This window comes from Cupressus sempervirens, chromosome 11 (assembly GCF_028749045.1).
Source record: "Cupressus sempervirens isolate cs-2001-9-10 chromosome 11, ASM2874904v1, whole genome shotgun sequence".
In the NCBI taxonomy this organism is placed as follows: Eukaryota; Viridiplantae; Streptophyta; class Pinopsida; order Cupressales; family Cupressaceae; genus Cupressus; species Cupressus sempervirens.
The window spans coordinates 861,246,192-861,267,020 of record NC_143128.1 but is presented as its reverse complement, the minus strand read 5'-3'; the positions used below and the strand labels follow the sequence as shown (position 1 = coordinate 861,267,020).

At 37.9% G+C, this 20,829-nt stretch overlaps 1 protein-coding gene across 1 annotated transcript in view; it reads left to right on the top strand.

Moving 5' to 3' along the window:
• Positions 1-20,829, top strand: part of FKGP (L-fucokinase/GDP-L-fucose pyrophosphorylase) — a 269,199-nt gene that overhangs the window by 63,743 nt on the left and 184,627 nt on the right. Inside the window, exon 2 of the mRNA XM_089808630.1 lies at positions 18,366-18,606. Within this exon, the coding sequence (XP_089664756.1) occupies positions 18,366-18,606 (241 nt within the window). The remainder of the gene's footprint in view (positions 1-18,365; positions 18,607-20,829) is intronic.

Here is a 20,829-nt window from a genome sequence, read left to right as displayed (position 1 = left end):
AAGTTGAAACCTGCTACACCTGTTCTGTGTCATCTCCATATCGCCTAGTTTGTTCCCGAAATTCGCTACCATGGACTCCATCAGCTACCCCTTCTGTCCGTCAATAACACATTCACTCTGTACTGCTACAACTTTTATTGAACCCTTCCTCTTTGTTGTTTGTGCAGACCGTATCGTGTGTCTTCCTTGCTGTTGGTACCTTTCTGCTATATCTGTGGTTCGACGTAATACTTTCTTCCTGCGCAATTGTACAGTAGAATCTTTCCTTCTTTTGGGTTCGTACTGTATGTTCTATCCTTCAACTTCAGTCATACCCGCGTTTCCTTCTTCGACTTCTCTGTGTTGCTTCGAATATTTATTTCCTCCTTCGGCTTGTCCGTGTTCCTTCAGACATTCATTTCCTCCGTCGGCTTCTCTGTGTTCCTTCGGACATTCATTTCCTCCTTCGGCTTCTGTGTGTTCCTTCAGACATTCATTTCCTCCTTCGGCTTCTCTGTGTTCCTTCGGACATTCATTTCCTTCTTCCTTCTTACCTTTGTTGATCTTTAGCATAGTACAACTTGGAAAGAGCTCGTAATCCTCTATCTGCTAGTGGTAAAGACCATTTACTGAATCCAGATCGTCATCTCCTTCCAATCGTAGGACTCCCTCCTGATCGGGTTCCATACTTTGCCTCCTCTCATCATCTTCTCCTTCGGAATCCGACGATAGAGCTTCTTCTCCAACCATCTGAGTGTGTAGATCGATGACATACTTCTGGCCTTTGCTTTCGAGTGATAAAGTATTTTTCTTCCAATCGTGCTTTGCCTTGGCTTGTATCAGCCACCCCCGGCCCAGAATGGCATCATATCCTCTCCGCTTCAGTGGGATCACGACAAAGTCCAACAGGAACGGTTGTGTTCCAATCGTCACTGGTTGCGTTGTGAGTACTCCCAATGGCTTGATTCCATGTTGATCGGCTGTTAACAATTGGAAGGTAGGTGGCCACAATGTCGGCTGTCCCAACTTTTTTCAAGTGTCTTCAGGCAACACATTAACACTGGACCCTTCGTCCACAATTGTTTCCGTCAATACAGTCCCGAGAATTCCCATTTCGACGACTGCTGGATGGCGTCCGGATGAGAGGGCTAACAACATCGGATCTTCTGCACTTGCGCCACTCTCCTTCTCCTTTTTGTCCGCTGTACTTGCTCCACTTTCTTGCTCCCTTCCATGTTCTCCTTGTAGTTTAGCAGCAGGAACGATGTTTGTGAGTGCCGATTGGAGTTGAGGCATAGTGAGCAACAGATCACTTATCTTGACGGGTATCTTGGCTTGCAAAATTTGTCGTACAATGTTCTATTCTGCATAGTTCCGTACGGAAGTACTCGGCGTGTCCTTCAGTCGTGCCGTTTCTGCCTGTGTTGCTTTTTGGATCTCTACCCGTGGTTCCTCCAGTCTCTTCTTTTCTTCCGTCGGGTTGGGGTACACTTTCGCTTGCTGCTGTGTGATGGCCAAAACCTCTTCTTCGTCCGTCCCAATAGTGATCAAGTTTACTCCCGACTTCGAACACCTAGCATCTTCATGATCACCAAGTCCACACCATTTGCATAACAACTTCGGTGTGTTCGCCGTTGTACACTCTCGGGCGAAGTGACCCCACAGATTGCATGCGCGGCATTGAACAATCGGTCGACCATTCGCATCATACTGAATTCGACTCCTTCTGCCTGTATTGTTGTTGCTGCTATTGTTGTTATTTTGATCGTGCTGGTTGTTTCTGTATCCACCCGATCTGGCTCCTTCCGTACTGGTGTTCCCGTTCGCTCCTGACGGGGATGCCTCCTGTGTCAGGAACACTTGCTGCGGTGTCCTTGTTTCTAAATTGAAAGGGCATTCCTTTACCGAGTGTCCCAGGATCTGGCAGATTTCACAAAATTGATCTTTCGGGCAGGATCCCTTTGTATGGCCTTCTTTCTTACACTCCGTGCACCATAGGTCATTACCCTTAGTCTCTTTGTTCATGTTTTTGAATTTCTTCATCATCCGCATCATATCCTTCTGGAGGGCATGGACCTTCCTGTTGCTTCCCTCGTCATCGCTGCTATCCTCTCCTGGAGATGCATCATCATCTGAATCGGACGAGCTGTTCTTCTTCTTCTTTGTCTTCTGGTCACTTTCGAGGTTCATTGTCCGATTGTACGCTTCATCGTATGTCGATGGTGGCACGATCTTCATCTTTTTCCGCAACTTCGGGTGAAGGCCTTCAATGAACCATTTTTTCTGGAGCCCATCTGCCGGCTTATTCTCCATTTTACTGATTAAGTCCTTCAACCTCCTGGCGAAGACCCGTACTGTTTCATTCTTCTTTTGCTTGGTATTGAATATCTCCGCTACAATTTCATTATCGTTGCGTAGAAGTTGAAATTCTGCGATGAACTCCTTAATGTTGTGCCAACTGTTTAACTTCTGTGGATCAGTATCAGTAAACCAATCAATCGCAACACCCCGTAGGGTAGCGGAAAATTGTCGGATCCATTTGTTTGCATCTGTTATGCCATTTGCCCTCCAGATTGTTTCACATGTTTTACAATGTCGAATGGGATCAGCTGCTTCATCACCATCAAATTTAGGCAATTTTTCCTTCGGACCTGCCATTATCACTATATGTTGAGGGTTTTGTTGTGTACCTGCGCTGTTTTGCACTCCCGCACTGTTTTGAGCACCTGCACTGGTCTGAGCTCCTGCGTTGTTTTGAACACCCGTGTTGTTCTACACACCCGCGCTGTTGTGGACACCTGCGCTGTTTTGCACACCCGCGCTGTTCCGCACACCCGCATTGTTTTCTACACCCGCGCTGTTTTCGGCTTCCACACTGTTTTCAACACCTGCGCTGTTTTCGGCTTCCGCGCTGTTTTCAACACCCGCGATGTTTGCAACACCCGCGCTGTTTTCAACACCCGTGTTGTTTGGTGAAGAAGAGGGTTCGTTAACCGAAGCTGTTCATTTTGAAAATATATCTCAGACGAAGAGGTCAGTCCACGCTCGTGCTCCTTCGGCACTCCGAGCCGTGCGAGTCGATCTCCTTCCGTCAGGATTCTCTTCCCGTGGCGTATGCAGGTTCAGAAACTCCTCCCTCGTTTCTTCCACCATATCAAGCCGTTGTCGAGTCTCCTTCAACAATCCTTCCGCGCTCTTGTTTCCATCGGCAATCTTCTGAAATCTCCTTCGACGCTCTATCTGCTGAGCCAAAATTAAATTTTCCTGCGCAATGCGTATGTCATCTTTTTCCTTCAGCTTACTTTTATCTTTGTTCAACCGATTCGGCATTTAATTCATATCGGCCTGCTTGCGTACCAGGTCCATCGGGCAACGGCGCCAAATGTTTACCGCATAGATTAATTAAGAAACAGACAATGAATACGAACATGAACAGCAAACAACAGAATTCTTATTATTATTCGCATATGCCAGAATATTACATTATGCTTAGATGATATGATATCTCATGATAAGATGAATACAATGCTTCCCGAAGGGGTTATAAATACTTTCCGAAGAACTTTCCCGAAGGAGTCCATCGGCCACATACATGTCGTTACATAAAAACCTTTCCGAAGGGATCCATCGGCTGATACACAATTTCCTTCCCGAAGGGACCCGTCGGCTGATACACAATTTCCTTCCCGAAGGGACCCGTCGGCTAATACACAATTTCTACCGATGACATATTCTAACAGCTAAAGAATTAAATCATTGCATTCAAGGTCAATCATAATACAAAATAATCTCATCTCTACCATAATATTCAAAATTTGAACCCTCTTGTCAAAATTAGGGTCGTCGTCATTATGTAATCCCTCCAAGTTCTTCACTGTCAGTTGCAACACTTCCTTCAACACCACATCATTGTAGGTTGTAGGAGATGTTATTCACATAATCTCATTGAGACAAGAGGCAACTGTAAGCCAAACATCTTTATGTGGATGTTCCATAAACTTGAGTTGGACCAAGGTAATCATTGAAGGTTGTAAAGTGCAATTCATGAGCCTACAATCTACCTGGTCTACATGGGTCAAATATGTTTCTATCTCTTTCAATTTGGAGAGAACATAATTTGAGGATTCCATGTGTTCTAGTTGCAACCCAAGTACGTATACCCAACCCAATTGTTTTTCTTTTTGCCAGTTTCTTAGTTGTGGGCCATTGAAAGTATTGTTAAATTGCTTTGAAAAAACACTGCTTTTCAGAGCTTCCATTTTTCTCAAATCTAAACTCCACAATGTAGTATGCTAATCTTATTTTGCCTTGATGTTCCTGAACATCTAAGTTTTGTAGATTGGCATTGGGTTATTTTCTTCTTGCAACACTTTTTGAATAATTCGGAACTTGACAATAAGCAACTGCCAATAGACTTAACTCCACAATGTTATCGGTTCTATTCTTCATAATCTGAATTCTACAACTTAGAATCACTATGATATTTATGAAATCGGTAGATATAATCTGACTCAAATTATCCAAAATAACACTTCTCTGAGTTAAAATAATTGGATACTCCAATCGTCTCTTGCCATGAATAGCTTGCTAGCCATTCCTGGTAAAGATAATCTTATGCTCGAAGAGTTCAGATTTGGCATAGGAGATGATCCTTGTTACTACCCAAATTGAAGCTGAAGATTTTGAAAGATTTGTTGCCTATATTTCTCTGTACAATTTACTGCCTGTATCCTTTGTGATGCTTGATTGATACTCATCGAGGAAATCTTCTTGACTAAAATGTACACCTCCAAAGTTCCTGCTTGCACTCACAACTATCCGCTTGTTCCCAGAGAGATATGATATATTTGATCTGAATGAATAATATTAGACTAGTGCAATTTGGAATCAACTTCACATATATTTCTTCGTACTCAATAACTCTTGCCTAGATTCGTCCCCATCAACGACCAGTGGATTGCCAAACCAATACCAACTATTGCTAATCAAATCAGGAGTCACTGCAATTTCTTTCCTCGATAGCAAATAAATTGTGATATTGCTATTAGGATTTGACTATGTGATTTTGAGTCAAACTCATTCACCCATGTTTCATGAGTAGTGATTCAACATGAATCCATCTCTCATGAGAACAAATGGAACACTTAACACTCATTGGATCTAGGTGATGCTCACAGGGGTGGAGCACCGGGACTTCCTGGGAGGTCACCCATCCCAGTACTACTCTAGCCTGAGCGTGCTTAACTACGGAGTTTCCTTCATGGTTATACCCAAACCTTGCAACCCCATTTGCAAAACCTTCACCAAGTGTTGTGCTTTATGAACCATTCATTAGAAAGCCCCTTAAGCTCATCAATTGATAAGTAGGAGATAATTTCCATAGCAAGTCAAATTGTGATATTGCTATTAGGATTTAACTATGTGATTTTGAGTCAAACTCATTGACCCATGTTTCATGAGTAGTGATTCAACATGAATCCATCTCTCATGAGAACAAATGGAACACCTAGCACTCATTAGATCTAGGTGATGCTCACAAGGGTGAAGCACCGGGACTTCCCGGGAGGTCACCCATCCCAGTAATACTCCTGCCTGAGTGTGCTTAACTACGGAGTTTCCTCCATGGTTAAACCCAAAGCTTGCAACCCCATTTGCAGTCCCATTTGGAGTAGTACTGGGATGGGTGACCTCCCGGGAAGTCCCAGTGCTTCAACCCTGTGAGCATCACCTAGATCCAATGAGTGCTAAGTGTTCCATTTGTTCTCATGAGAGATAGATTCATGTTGAATCACTACTCATGAAACATGGGTCAATGAGTTTGACTTAAAATCACACAGTTAAATCTTGATAGCAATATCACAATTTGACGACTTGTGGAAATTATCTCCTACATATCAGCAAATAAATTGTTTGAATATGTGCACAGTTCTGAGGATGTCATCCAAGACGATTTGGCTACAATGCAAAAGAACTCCACCAATCACAAGCTCTCACGATGAGGAGTATAACGGAGTTACGACGGGCAATTCAAAATCATAGATTAATAAGGTCCGAGGCCCCCAATAATTTTTAACACGATGCAATTTCCTAACCGCAAGTATTATATTTGTCTTTTTCCAATTATAGGGATTGTTTAACCAAGGAATTGACAATTGGAAACAGTGTCTTTGAATGTTATTCTACCCAAAATTTATAATTTCCAAAGTATTGGTTCCAACTTTAGAATAATATTCATATCGAGCTTTATTTTTGTTCTCTCTGCCAGAATATTCCAAGACTATAGTCGAGTCTGGTTTAATATGGCGAAATTTTAATACTCCAGCAACAATAGTGATTCCCCTAATGCATCTTTACCCATTATATGCGCTTCTTGCAATATGAGAACTCGACGCCGAATATACAAACCAATTGTTTGCCCTTTGTGAATTTTGTAGTGGCAAAGTTTTTTCTTCCGATGATGTTTCTGTTCTATTATATCGGCCCAAAAATTTGATTGCAAGCGTTTTTTAATTCCCAATTTACTTTCCCTGTCTCCAATAGTGTTGTTTATGTATAGAGAAACAGTTGCAATATCATTCCTTATGACATAAACTCTCCTTTTGTTACAAATAACTCCAGAAACATGCAAAGATTTACCTTCTAATTGGCCGCTCTGGGTAATGATTATACAATTCTTTAGTCAGACGTTTAATATGGTTGCTCACAACTTACTGAATACTTCTCTACTGCTCTTAATAGGGAAAAGAATTGTTTCTTACAAAATGATGATCTATAACTCCCTGCAACCCATTTGTTTGGCAAAAAAAAGTCATCCAATTTCATTACCGCTATCTCCTTCAAGTTATTTCAAGCTTTTCTCATGGTCTCTGAGTCTTACGACACCCTACACCTGCTTTCCAACTCCTGTTGCTAAACAATGATGTTCCTATTCTTGCTTGGCAAATACAATCACTAGGAAATGAAATGGCATAAACATTTTCTAAAATATTGAGACGACAGTTGTTCAGACTGTTTCTAGGGCATTACTTCCACTTTGAAAGAATTGTGCTTAGGATCTAGACTACTTTGAAGCTTACAAGATGATCAAAATGGTGTATTGGGTCCACTTTGATTAATAATCTCTTCGGCTCTTTAATAGTTTTCCCTTGATCAATTTGTTCGTAAGACTTGTATTCCCTCAACCTTCGGTTTTGTGTATTTGTAATGCTCGCTATTCCTTGTCGACGGTAACTCTGCACTACCCATTAAGCTCTTGGTTAATTTGATGACAACTTGTGATTTGGCAACATTTTGAACCACCATGATTTATGGGGCCCACTTCTTCCAGACTTATGGTCGTAGCAAATTATTCTCTAAATATTTTATGGAAAACAATCACACAACACACAAGGGAGTGAGTTGATGTGAATTGTTCACACATTGCCTTACCTTCTATTATTCCCAAATTATTATTTTGCAATATTAATTGGGTCTTGGAGACACATCCAACTTCACAAGAAACAGACAAAGAATTCCACCCAAATTGATAACATATTTTTTTTACTTTGTCAAAGAATCCTCTTGCTTTTCAAAAGAACGCCCAGATTGTCTATAGAAGATAGGTTCGAAGACTCCGACCGGTTACTAACCTGTCTTTTCTGCAATAGTCTTGCACTCGTTGAATGCCTTCGTATGTCTTTACAGAGTCAAATGACTCCAAATATTTCTCCTGCTATAATCTGTGCTTGTGCGTCCAATACCATACAACATATCCAGGGTACTAGATAGTTTGCTAGTTTTCCATTACCTCTGACTTATCACGGGAATATATATCCAACTTTGTGAGTCGCCTTCACGGCAGCAGGTAGAGATTTTGCGAGAATATAATCTTTTCAACTCAGATAAATACATCAGCTTTGAAATAAACTTTCACCCTCTGCCAAAATGTATCTGATTAGACCTAACAGGATGGTAGGGTCGAGGCTTTGATACCACTGAAATATCCCCAAAGGATATTTGCCCAATTTTATCTCAAGATAATTTTTAGAACATAAACATATGAAGATGCATTATAAACCAACAATATAATCCAGTAGATTCTCATAAAATACTGTAGAATATGTTATTGCATTATACATCAGCAATACAATATTTGACATTCAAAAATCCAATCTTAAACACAGTTTTATAGTCAGATTGGAATACTAAGAAAAGAATCTATAAGCACATGTGAGACACCCGATGTGATGTCTCCACGGACGATAGGTTTGCAGCCATTGTCTACTAGTACGAGGGTTTACGTCTTCAAGCTAGGGAATGCTGAAGCTTTCCAAAGAACTCTCTCAAGAGAGAACTGAAATCTGAATCATAAACCAAGCATGTCCAAAAATGAATGATGCCTTTCCTTTTAATCCTAAAAGTCGTGACTCTTCAACTCCCTTCCTATCCTTTTGTCTTATCCCTCCTTGTCACTTTTAGTGCACTTTATAATAGTAAATTGACCTTTAGTAACTCAAATTATGCTCCCCCATTGTTAATTTTAACATTATATGAATGTCTTTAAATTTCCTAAAGGGACATTACACACCAATTCCCAAGAGTTCACACCAATTTCAAGATAGGTTAATGATCATAAGGTAATAAACTGATTTCTTGAGAAGGCTTTGTATATATCCTCAATAAAGTTTGACCATGAGGCATCCTGTACAAGTCTCTTTAATGTGAATTTATGAATTCATTTGTTTTTAAAAAGCTGTAATAACCCTTTCAGGATATTTTACTAAAAATCCGTGATATAACTTGCAGATTTAAATCCGAACACTAAACCAATATTTAATATAAATTCCAGAACTTAAATCGATTTCTAATCAGCAGATTTACATACAAGAAAACAAAGAAATAAGCTTGTTTAGTCCTCCAATATTCAGAAAGTAAATATATAAACCAGGAGTCAACTTAGATAACCACCAAATGTGTTACTGTCTTATACAACAACAATACAATAACATACAAATATCCAAATGATCCAATCCTATAAATAGTAAAAACAGTTAGATTGGCAAATGTAGATAAAACTTATGAGAAGGCTAGGTTTGTATCCAACCTTCAAATGCTTCTTCAAGGGTTTGCATCTTCGAAGAAATAACCAGCAACTGTTTCCAACTCCTGGATTAATATTTTTTTTGAATATTATAATTTTCATAACTTCCCATGTGGAGCTTCTTGTACCTTTATCACTTTTCTCAATGTGATGCACACTCTTTTAAGCAATGTGGGATAAAGAAGTTTTTTTGTCCTTTAGTCACTTAAGTGAACATAGTATCTTTTTTAAAAAAAAATGACAAGTTAAATGAACTTTAATAGTCACTTAGTAAGTAAACCATATAATCATCAGGCATTAAAATAATTGATTAAACGAACTCAGATAAGCACATGCAATAGCTCATTGGAAAGCTCTTGGCGAGACGTTTCCAAACCAACATTGGGATATCGAGAATATTAAGCTCTGTTTACTTACTAAAAATAGTAAGTATCCGAGCAACCTGCCAACACTGCTTTGATGGGTCTGAAACTGGAAATGTCTAGGCCAAACCGCGAACTGAACCTCGTAAAGAACCTTTTTGCCCCCAAAACCTAGGCGAAGTGAACTGGCAACATAGAATTATAATGTCCCTGAAAAAGGGGACATTACAAAGCCTCTCTTCTTAAAGATTGCTTGCCCTCAAGCAATTCGCTCATACCTGCAGAAATCAAATGCCAAGATCCCATACTCGCCTTGAGAACGAGATTCTACTCCTACCTGGCATGCATCTTCCCAAATCTGGAATGGTGAAACAATATAAGAGGAATTGATATGCCAAATAACTGAATGCTAGGATCCCAAGGCTCACCATTAAGGGACACCAACTGCCATGTGCTACTGCCTTGTGTACCAATACCCTCAATTAGAATGAATGCCTCACTCCATGAGTGACCCTGCGAGTCTCTACTATCAAGTGATGATGGGAGCTCAACAATATACCAATATCCAACCCAAGATGATAACGATCAAACTCTCCTCCTAGCTCTCTGATAAAAGGCAATGCAAAGGGATGCTCCCCCTTGATCCTAATTTGAGAACTCGTGCGCTGACTGAGATACCATTGACCAGCTCCTATGATATTTGTACCACTGTACCACTCCTGCAATAACTGTACTGATGACAGTGACAGAACCAACCAATCCAACTCCACCTCCATATCACTCTGGCGAAAAGGGAGTAATCCTAATCTCTGGAACTCTGACATGTCAGAAGGCTGAAACACACAAATCGTAATCTTGTGACTGTGTAACAACATAGCATTATCCACCAGATGTAAGATACTATTAGCACTTGGATCCCCGATTACCCAATCAACATGATCCTGGGTAAAGGAAAGAGTGGTTGGCGAATCACCAACATCATGAATGCTAACATTGTCTCTAGTATACTGCTGAATAAGAAATGTAGACACCTCATGTGGTATGTAGGGTAATGTATGGTCTCTCCACTCATTTGCAAATAACTCATTGACCCCTGAAGGCCAAACAAAATCAGCAAATATACTACTAACATACACAACCAAATCACTGATAGCTGGGATGTGCCAACAAGAAGAATCACCAATCAACAAGTAGGTTGTGGCCATCTCATAAGAGCTGGGCGATAAATCTCTGGGTAAGTTGAACAACCACTCAGAACAAGTCAAGGATAAATCTGAACTTCCTACTGCACCATAAGTATCCTTGCTCATGTCAAAGTCTTCGTAAAAGGAAGGTTCACCATTAATTGAAATCTCTGAATTATTCTCACTTGTGGTATCACTAACCATGTGCTCATGTGAAAATGTACAGTTGCTGTCATAAAATTCAGAATTTCCAAACTCATCAACTTGCTGGTCCAAAGAATTTTTCTTATCATGGAAAGTCTCAAACGGAAAACACATGATTGAATTACATTGTTTGCCTTCACATCTACCCACTTTATGAATTTCTTCAATGATTTGTGTGATTTCTTTTGCCTTTGAACCATGGTTGTCTTCTTCATAAGTGGCTGCCCCACTCGATTGATTTTCAGCTTTGTGGGTGGAATAATGTGTTAAGATTAATTGAAGACATAGCTCATCTGTCTCTCTCTTCTTGTCCCTTCCAAATTTTATTGCTAGATCTCTATCCATTAATAGTTGCAAGTACTCATATTTCATTATTTTCAGACTAAGTTACCGATTCGGATGCCGATTCCGAAGCGGATTCCGGAAGCGGATACGGGATGCGGGGATTTTTTTTTTTTTAAGGATGCGGATGCGAGAGGAAACGTGTATATATATATATATATATATATATATATATATATATATATATATATATATATATATATATGCAAAGAAATGCAACTGATTTAGCTCAGGTGAAAGTAATTTTACTTTGCTAAATAGATTTGAAATAATTATAAAAAGATTGAATTATTTATTAAATGTAAACTATATCTAAATATATGATTTATTTTTTAGTAATATTGTTAAATATTATTAATATAAGATTTTTGACAGTCTAAATATTTTGAAAATAAAAAATAAACCAGAAAAATAATAATACATACATGAAAATGATACAAGGAAAGAAATGTGAAGTAAAATTGAACATAAAATATATATATATTTAATTTTTTAATAATACTTACTTAATATTAAACATAAGTAAACCAAAAACATAATAATAATACGGATATGAAATGGGAATGACACGTAAGAAAACCTAAAACAGAACCTAATAATTCAAATGTAGAGTTGCATGTAGAAAAGAAGATTGCAAAAAGGCAAAAGAAATGGAGTCGTGTGCCTAAATTATGAAGTCACGCGGCGCGAAGGAAAAGAAAAGTTGTGTGACCTGGCTCAGCTTCTTTCGTGCCTCCTTGAACGATCAACTCTCACATATTTTAGCAGCGAAACCCATTAAAATGTTTTTGCTATGAAGTCGAACAACGTTTTATACAATGAAATAGTCGAAAACGGTTAAAATTTGTACTTCAGTACTCTGAACGAATGTTTATGATTTTATGCTCCCGAATTCCTTGCGGGTGCCGCTCGGAAGCCACCTGCAGGCATCTGGATGCGGGTACTCAGCTTCCACCCGCATCCGGATGCTTGCGGGTGGCTTCCGGGCAGCACTCGCAGGGCACCCAGAGGCTTCCCACATCCGTCCGTATCGGATGCAGAAGCTAGGCCCTAGGGCCACGCATCGGTATCTGAGTTTTCAGAATTTCAAAAATAGTGTGTAAAAGAGGACTTGTGACACTGCATACATTCCCATGCCTTTTTTCTATCAAAATCCTCCGTACGAGATCCTCATTCAAATTAGAAGAATCATCCATCCTCGTCAACACTTGGACGATCTTGTCCTCTTTGACTAGAAGCATATCCAATAAGTCAAGGAGTGATAATGGTTTTTGACCATCTCCTTCCAACACAAGAGGGCTGTTCTCCATAGAATTTTTTTAATTTTTCAACACCAAGTGGAACAACCTTTTCAGATATGTCCTCTAACTCAACGCATACTATATCATTTGTCCTGCCAACATTGCGGTTCATTTACTCGTCAAAATTTGACATAATTTCCAACCTATTATCACCATAAAATTTATCCAAGCTAATTTCCATGTTGCCAAATAAGATACTGGACTTTTCCATGTCTAAATAGGATGGGGAGTTGCCAACATTGGCGGGTTGGTCAACTCTTCTCTCTGGGCCATCAACATACTCATCAGAAGGACTAGTGTAAACAACTCCATAAGATATTTTTGTCTCACCATTACCTGTGCCATTATTAGTGCTACTACCCAGTTGATTGATATCGGCCCTATGCAAATTTCTTTAGTTGTCCTCTGCAAGGAGATCTCGAGCCAATGCATGGTACTTGTTTCTCATCATATCCGTCTTGTTTTGCAACTCTAGCTGAAAGTCCACATAATTAATGAAAGGAAATTCTTTTTGAAGCTTTGACGGAAATTTGTTATAATCATCGTATAGTCTCCTTACTTCGGTTTTAATATCGAGTTGGAATCTCGTCCCACTTCCTCTGGCATGTAGCTTACTAGATCTGACCACTGAGTTCTGATTCTGGAACTGGGGTATTTTGGCAAACAGTTATCATGAAAACCAAGTCTTGAACACTTTGTATTGATATGTTATTGTATTTTTTGGAATGTGCGATGTTTTTGATTGATATTGCAATATTCTCAGTTGGAACAAAAACAATAATAGAACACTAGAACAGACCCGTATTGTTGGTGCACCTTCAAAAACTGTCATGAACAAATGCCCAAAGTTTGGAAAATAATAATCTCTGCAAGTTCTGAATAATGAGTTCAAAGTACCTAAGAGCATTGTACTCATCTTATTGTAAGGGTCAATTGTTTGTCATGTCAGCTGAAGACGTACCCATGTCATTTAGACCAAACTCCTCGTTTTGATCCCATGACCTTTCATATTCGTCAAACTTCAACTGCTCAAACTTTCCCCTCACGAGCCATCACTGCAACCCGTATAGATTGGAAGTTATATGATATGCCACAGTCTGAAAACAAAGTACCAAACAGACTTACATAATCGGGTTAATGTCTTGCAAGTTGTCCTTCTTCACTGCCGTCTCACTATTCAAGATGTCTGGATATATTAGCACTGGTTTTTCCTGCACACTCCTTACTCTCATACACCACTGTAATAATCTTGATTAATTTTTGATCAAATTGCTGACTGTATATCTGAGATGTAATTTTGTCAAACAATTCTTAGACCTCCTAAAACAACTATATTATCACTGCACAAATGTTCTACCGATTCTGAGCATTAAAATTCCAAACCGTGCTTTAAGGTATGTTAGCAATTAGTAGATATGGACTTACAGTCACCGGCATCTACATTTATACTCTTCATATAGTCATTTACTAAGATATTAGCAGAGGATTCATAATAGGAAAAACACAATCAACAGTTCTATATTGATATTAAACTCCCGTAATCGGTTCATGCCTTATAACAATAAAATCGTGGAGTTTTAAGCTTGCACAATAGATATTATAACTGTTTTTACCATGACAGAATATCCAGTAGGAGGAATAACGTAAAGAAGTGTGAGCATAACAGACCGTTACGTGGAGAGTGTCACTGCTGGGGTTGAGGGCGCTCCACATATTCAGCCGAACCAATTTTGATAACCGACCCAATAGGTTAACTGCCTTTGTAAACTTTTCCAATCCACGTGCAATGGAAAAAGGCCACGAACTCAACTCGTGAGTAAGAGTTGGTCATTGGCCACAATTTCTACAAATTTCGTGGAACTCATGGATTTACCTTCTGTAATCACAGTCAGGGGTATTTACGTCGCATTTTAATGCATTAATCATAGTTCAAACTCTTCATATCAGTCGTGGTAGGACTGTAGACTCCTTGCGTATAGAGACCCCAACTGACTTGACGCCGTTCCTGGAGTGACCACGCGGATGCGGATGGAAAATATATTAATACTGAGAAGGCTCACATCAACTGTGACTATCCTCAGATTTCAGGACCCCCAACCTTCCTTTCCATTTAGTACCGCAGCTATCTCGTGCCTTGAATACGGTAATAGCAATTCATATCTTAGATGCCCAGACTGGAGCCTATCCGCAACCTGAGCACATGATTTACTATGACACCTTGACCACTGTTGGAGCGCTCGGTTGAAGGAGTTCACTGTGTAACCAATGTTAATGCTGCCGTGAGGTCCCAACTGGTGTATGTCTGCAACTTTGGACGTGAACTTGGTGACCACTGTTTTCCCTCAGTAACATGACCTAGTAAATCACAGTCCACGGCTCTTGGTCATTTGTGGCTAACTCCCATTTTTTGAACTTAAACAATACCAGCACCTGCTACGATAAGATATACTTAGACCCTTACCTCCTTGGATAAATCTTCTACCACAACTCCTAACGTCCACTGTATACTTGTTCCTCTTACGGCTACTTGGAATGATGATTTTCGGATGTAATGAGCTATCCTTATGCAAAATCTGATATGACTTCTCAGTGAAACCCATGAAGAGCTAGGGTGATGTCTGACCTCTTCGGAAAAAGTAAACTGGAGGGGTTTCGTCCTCACAGTTCAGGCCAGCCACATTAAACAACCAGAGCTTTAGAATATCGAGTGCATAAATTCTTGTGTGTTGCGTGATTCCACAGGATGGCAGGATTCTTGGCTCTAATACCATTGTAATAACCCTTTTAGGATATTTTGCTAAAACCCGTGATATAACTTGCAGATTTAAATCCAAACAGTAAACCAATATTCAATATAAATTCCAGAACTTAAATCGATTTCTAAGCGGCAGATTTATATACGAGAAAACCCAAAAAAAAGCTTGTGTATTCCTCCAATATTCAAAAAGCACATATATAAACCAGGAGTTAACTTAGATAACCACCAAATGTGTTACTGTCTTATACAACAACAATACAATAACATGCAAATATCCAAATGATCCAATCCTATAAATAGTAAAAACAATCAGATTGACAAATGTAGATAAAACCTGTTAGAAGGCTAGGTTTGCGTCCAACCTTCAAATGCTTCTTCATGGGTTTGTGTTCTCAAAGAAATAACCAACAACTGTTTCGAGCTCCCAGATTAATATTTGTTTTGAATATTATAATCTTCATAACTTCCCATGTGGAGCTTGTTGTACCTTATCACTTTTCTCAATGTGATGCACGCTCTTTTAAGCAATGTGGGATAAAGAAGCTTTTTTGTCCTTTAGTCACTTAAGTGAACATAGTACCTTTTAAAAAAATAAAGTGACAAGTTAAATGAACTTTAATAGTCACTTAGTTACTAAGCCATGTAATCATTAGGCATTAAAATAACTGATCAAACAAACTCGGATAAGCACGTGCAATAGCTTGTTGGAAAGCTCTCGGCGAGATGCTTCCAAACCAACATTGGGATATCAAGAATACTAAGCTCTGTTTACTTACTAAAAATAGTAAGTATCCGAACAACCTGCCAACACTGCTCTGATGGGTCTGAAACTAGAAATGTCTAGGCCAAATCTCGAACTGAACCCCGTAAAGAACCTTTTTGCCCCCAAAACCAAGGCGAAGTGAGCCGGCAACACAGAATTATAATGTCGCAGAAAAAGGGGACATTTTAAGGATCAAGAGTTCACACCAATTTTAAGAAAGGTTAATGATCATAAGGTAATAAATTGATTTCTTGAGAAGGCTTTGTATATATCCTCAATAAAGTTTGACCATGAGGCATCTTGTACAAGTCTCTTTAATGTGACTTTATGAATTCATTTGCTTTTTAAAAGCATGGCATTAACTTTGGCTATATCATTCAGTGACCCTCTTTAAAACAAATCATTTAATGTACATAATAACATCAAGTGGCCCCATGCACTTTATTATTTCATGAATGGCCCTTTAAAATATATTATTAGTAAAGTTAGACTTTATTAATACTAAAATAATCGTAAACATTGGCTATTAAAACTCCTCCATGGAATCGACTATAAATATAGATATATACTACAAATGTTAGACATCCAAGTACCCTGCCAAAAATAGAAACCATGCAAACAAACTTACTATACATAGTAAGTCTATGAATAACTGCACAAGCCAGGGACGACAAATCTCAACACTGCAACACAACATATTTAGGCACTTTGCTAGGGATAGAAATACCGACTTTCCTGAAATAGATACTTAGTATAAATAGTAAGTGTGCCAAACTGAACCAAATGATGAGCAATCCTGAACTTTTGTTCTCTAACATGGGAATTGACCTCCTATTTTGCCAACAATGGTGAGCTAGAAAAGGGACATTACATCTTCATTCCATCTTTGATTAGCAATTAAAACATTGTATTTTAATCCATGGTAAAGATTTCTACATAGATGCTAAGTAGAGGAAGGTGGAGTTAGGGAGGATTTTTCGTTGACTCCAGGTGGAACATTTGGTCATTTAATGCTAGTTGGAGGTTTTTGTAATTTAATACTGATTGGAGGAATTGAACTTTAGATGCTAGAAATTGTATATTTGGACTGCACTAGGGGTAAGTTTCTCCACATGACACCTTAGCATTATTAATCACTTAAGTAGAACTTTTAGATACTTAATGCCAATTTGAAGCAATTTTTGAATGTAAGCTCAAAACTTTGAATTTCCTTTAAATTTATTTCTTTCATTTTAATGCTGATCTTGATGAAGATTTCATTTCTTATTACCTTTTTTTCAATTCCATGTTCTCATGAAGCTCGAAGTTGCCTTGATAACCTTCTATCATTTCCCTCCGACATAAATTTAATGAAAAAAATAGAAACGCCAAAAAAATATAATAGCTTTTAAAAGATTATAAACTGTCGATTTTTTGTGCTTCTCTCCTTGATCTCGTGCATGGCCAGAAAACAGCTTTTTCTAAAATAGAAAGTTTGATCTATAGTAAGCACTAAAATATTTGACTAGAATCTGATATATTCCAGTCACATTTTTATGGTCTAAAAAAAGACCACCTTACTATATGCCTTATCTTAGTGTGTTCTGTAGGAGATTTTCCCACCATGTAGCCTTTCCTTTTTGTCCTTTTTTGTTTTGGCCTAAGCTGGAGCCGTTTTCTTCCCCCCTCCACCTTTGTTGGAGCTTCTTCAAAAGTCAGATCATTGATAATTCTTGCGACAAAAATTCTGTATAAACTCTAATGGAAATGAGACAATTCCAGCACTTAAATATTTGGCTTTTGATGGGAAAGGTAACAGCTGATATTGGCAATATAAGAAGAAAAACTTCATTCTTGTATACAAAAATGATTATGAGCAAAGTTTTCTTGGGGTACATAAACTGGTTCTGACAATAACTCAGAGCAAAACCAAATGAAAGAACCCTTGTGAAATTTAGAATCTAGAGATTTACAGCATCAGAATTTTCAATTAATTTAGGCATGACATTCCATTAGAGTTCATGATATATTGAATAAAATTTTGTGTTCTGTTTGCTGCATTTTACAATTACCAAAATCATGAACTCCAAGAATTCATAAGCTATTTTTCTAAAAGCTCGCATTGATTTCGGTAGATGGTTATTGCCATGGTTATCAACTCAAGTTTTTATCTTTCTTTTTCTCAGCACCTTGACATATATATATATGAAATGCCAGTTTGTGCATTTACTAGTTTGCACATAATTAAAAAGATTAGTATATTATTTTTTGATCCCTGTGTATTTCTAGTTAGATAGTCTAAATAAATGGTTATATATATTTTTTTCAAGTCTTTAGAGAGAAAATACACTTTTTGTGATTCTTGTTTTACTATCAAATATGTAAATGTTGGGAAAACTTTGGGATCCTTACAGGGGTCTTTATATGGCAAAGATCTGCATGGTTCAAGTATTTACAATAAACTGGCAAAAATGCGCATTCTTCTACTTCATGCTGGTGGAGATTCTAAACGTGTTCCATGGGCAAATCCAATGGGGAAAGTATTTCTACCCCTACCTTACCTGGCAGATGAGGACCCTGATGGGCCAGTTCCATTGTTGTTTGATCATATACTTGCAGTATCTTCTTGTGTAGTGCAAGCATTCAATGATAAAGGTTTGATTTCTATGCAACATAGAACACTGTAATGCTAGATTTAGATCTATTTGGGGATGGTTTTGAAATTCAAATTTGAATCTTATGAAATTCATAAATTATGCCATCAGGAAATATTATCTCCTTATTTGTCTACTATCATCGGCATGTAACTAATTGTTTAACCTTTTTCCTGAAAAATATTGAAAATAACTCTTCGACTGGTTGATGATTTTCAAAGAAGTCAAATGTAGTGAATAATTAAACATATTGACGTATCAATTATTCAATAGTAAAGGGCATCACCAACCAATGTATGAATACTTGTGGACAAAACATAATAATCTCATAGACACATGTTTTTTCGCTAAAAAAAAGTAGGGTTGGAGGACCCTAGAACAGAAATTTAAAACAGGCAGAGAGCTTGCAGGCAACACCCAGCTGTTATTATACTCACCGGCATGAATGAAAATAAATATAGTAAATGCTGAATTACAAAGCTTTACATCAGAGGTGAACTGCTAGAACTTTCTAAAAGCAATAGTGGTTTAGAGTTTAGACCATAACGTTCACATCCAACAAGGTATCTGACTACTTGAATCTTAGGTTTAGAGCATAACGTTCTCAAGCTTGCTGTAATGACCCCTTCTCAGAGGTTGTCAGTAAACAATGTTTAATATTCATTACTTTGTGATCGATTAATTCAATTTAAGATAGTATGATTAAAATAGTATACAATTCGTATGTAGTTTATAGTTAGTATGTGTAAGCCTTGATTCTTTACTTCCCTCCCATACCCATCCTAAGGAGAGTGTGGATTTACTTGTCGTAGGGCGCTTGACACCAGTATACTTTCTAGTTTTACTCCGCCTCTCCCTACACAACACCAACTATCAGCTGCCAGGACTATAGTGAGAGTAAGGAGATAGACTTTAAACATTCTAACTCTTTTTCTTTATAAATTATATGTACACCTTCATTTCATAACACATTTCTCATTGTTATAGTTTCTTTTAATTAATTTCTATTATTTATAATTATATATGGATCATATATATATCCATATCTCTTACGAAGTATATTTACCAGTATATTTAAGTTATTTTTATTTAGCTATATTTAGTATAAGTTTATTTCATATTAAAATATTTCACACTTCATCATGTTATATATATGATCAAACTCAGTTCATATAGGTGAGTCATAAAAATAAGTATTAAACAACTTAAGATGTAAGGAAATATGCATAACTTTGAGTAGTAGTAATTTTTTAAAGTATTTATCCTTGCTAATTTCTACAAGGACTATCTTTTCTTATTCTATGATTTTATTTATTTATTATTCTCAAATATATTTAGTAATCCTTTTATCTTTTTATATTCTCCTACATTTCCTCTACCATTTTCTCCTATATTTATCTTCTTCTCTTGTATTTTTTCTACAACATTTAATATAGCCATATTCTTTCTTGATAGAATAATGTATATTATTTATTTCATCCTTAAACTTTTTACTCCATTCACTTCCATTTTTATCTCCTTCTCTATTGGTGATTTTTTCCTTCTGTGAGTTTTCTTTCATTTCTCTTTCCCATTCGGTGCTTACTTTTAGGACAAATGCAGAGTGGAAATATGACTCAAGTTCACCAAGATATGGAAATGATACAGAATAATGCAATTGAGATACACATAAAGTAAAACATAGAATGTACCTTTAATACCACAATATGAGGAGGCGAGGAAATGGATTCTTTATTAATACCAAAAACAACATGTGTACATTAGCAATATTCCAAGTACTTATAGAAGGGTCGGTTGGGAGAACCAACTGATGCATTCCCTCACCTCCTTACTACCCAGTCCAACCAAGCTTTAACAAGTACCAAACACAACAGTTACTTTATTCCGACTGCATCTATCCCCCTCAATAAAAGAAGTCGTCTTGACGACTGTTGAACATGAAACAAAAAAAATAACTGTGATTTTAAGAAGAAGGATGGGAGATCATCCCTATACTCGGAGCTGCCTGTAGCTGTTGGAGGTCACATTCAGCTGTCTTTTGTTTTGTTTGAACACCTTGTAGTACCCTTTAAGTTGTCCATCTTTTTTGCTTCTGCTCTGGTGACCTTGCTTTTTAATTCAACTTTCTCTATCTTCTAGGTATCCTCCTTGACAACTTTTTCTGCTTTCCACTGATCTTGAAGAGTTTTCCTTTCCAGCCCCCACACTTTAGCCAAGTTTTTTC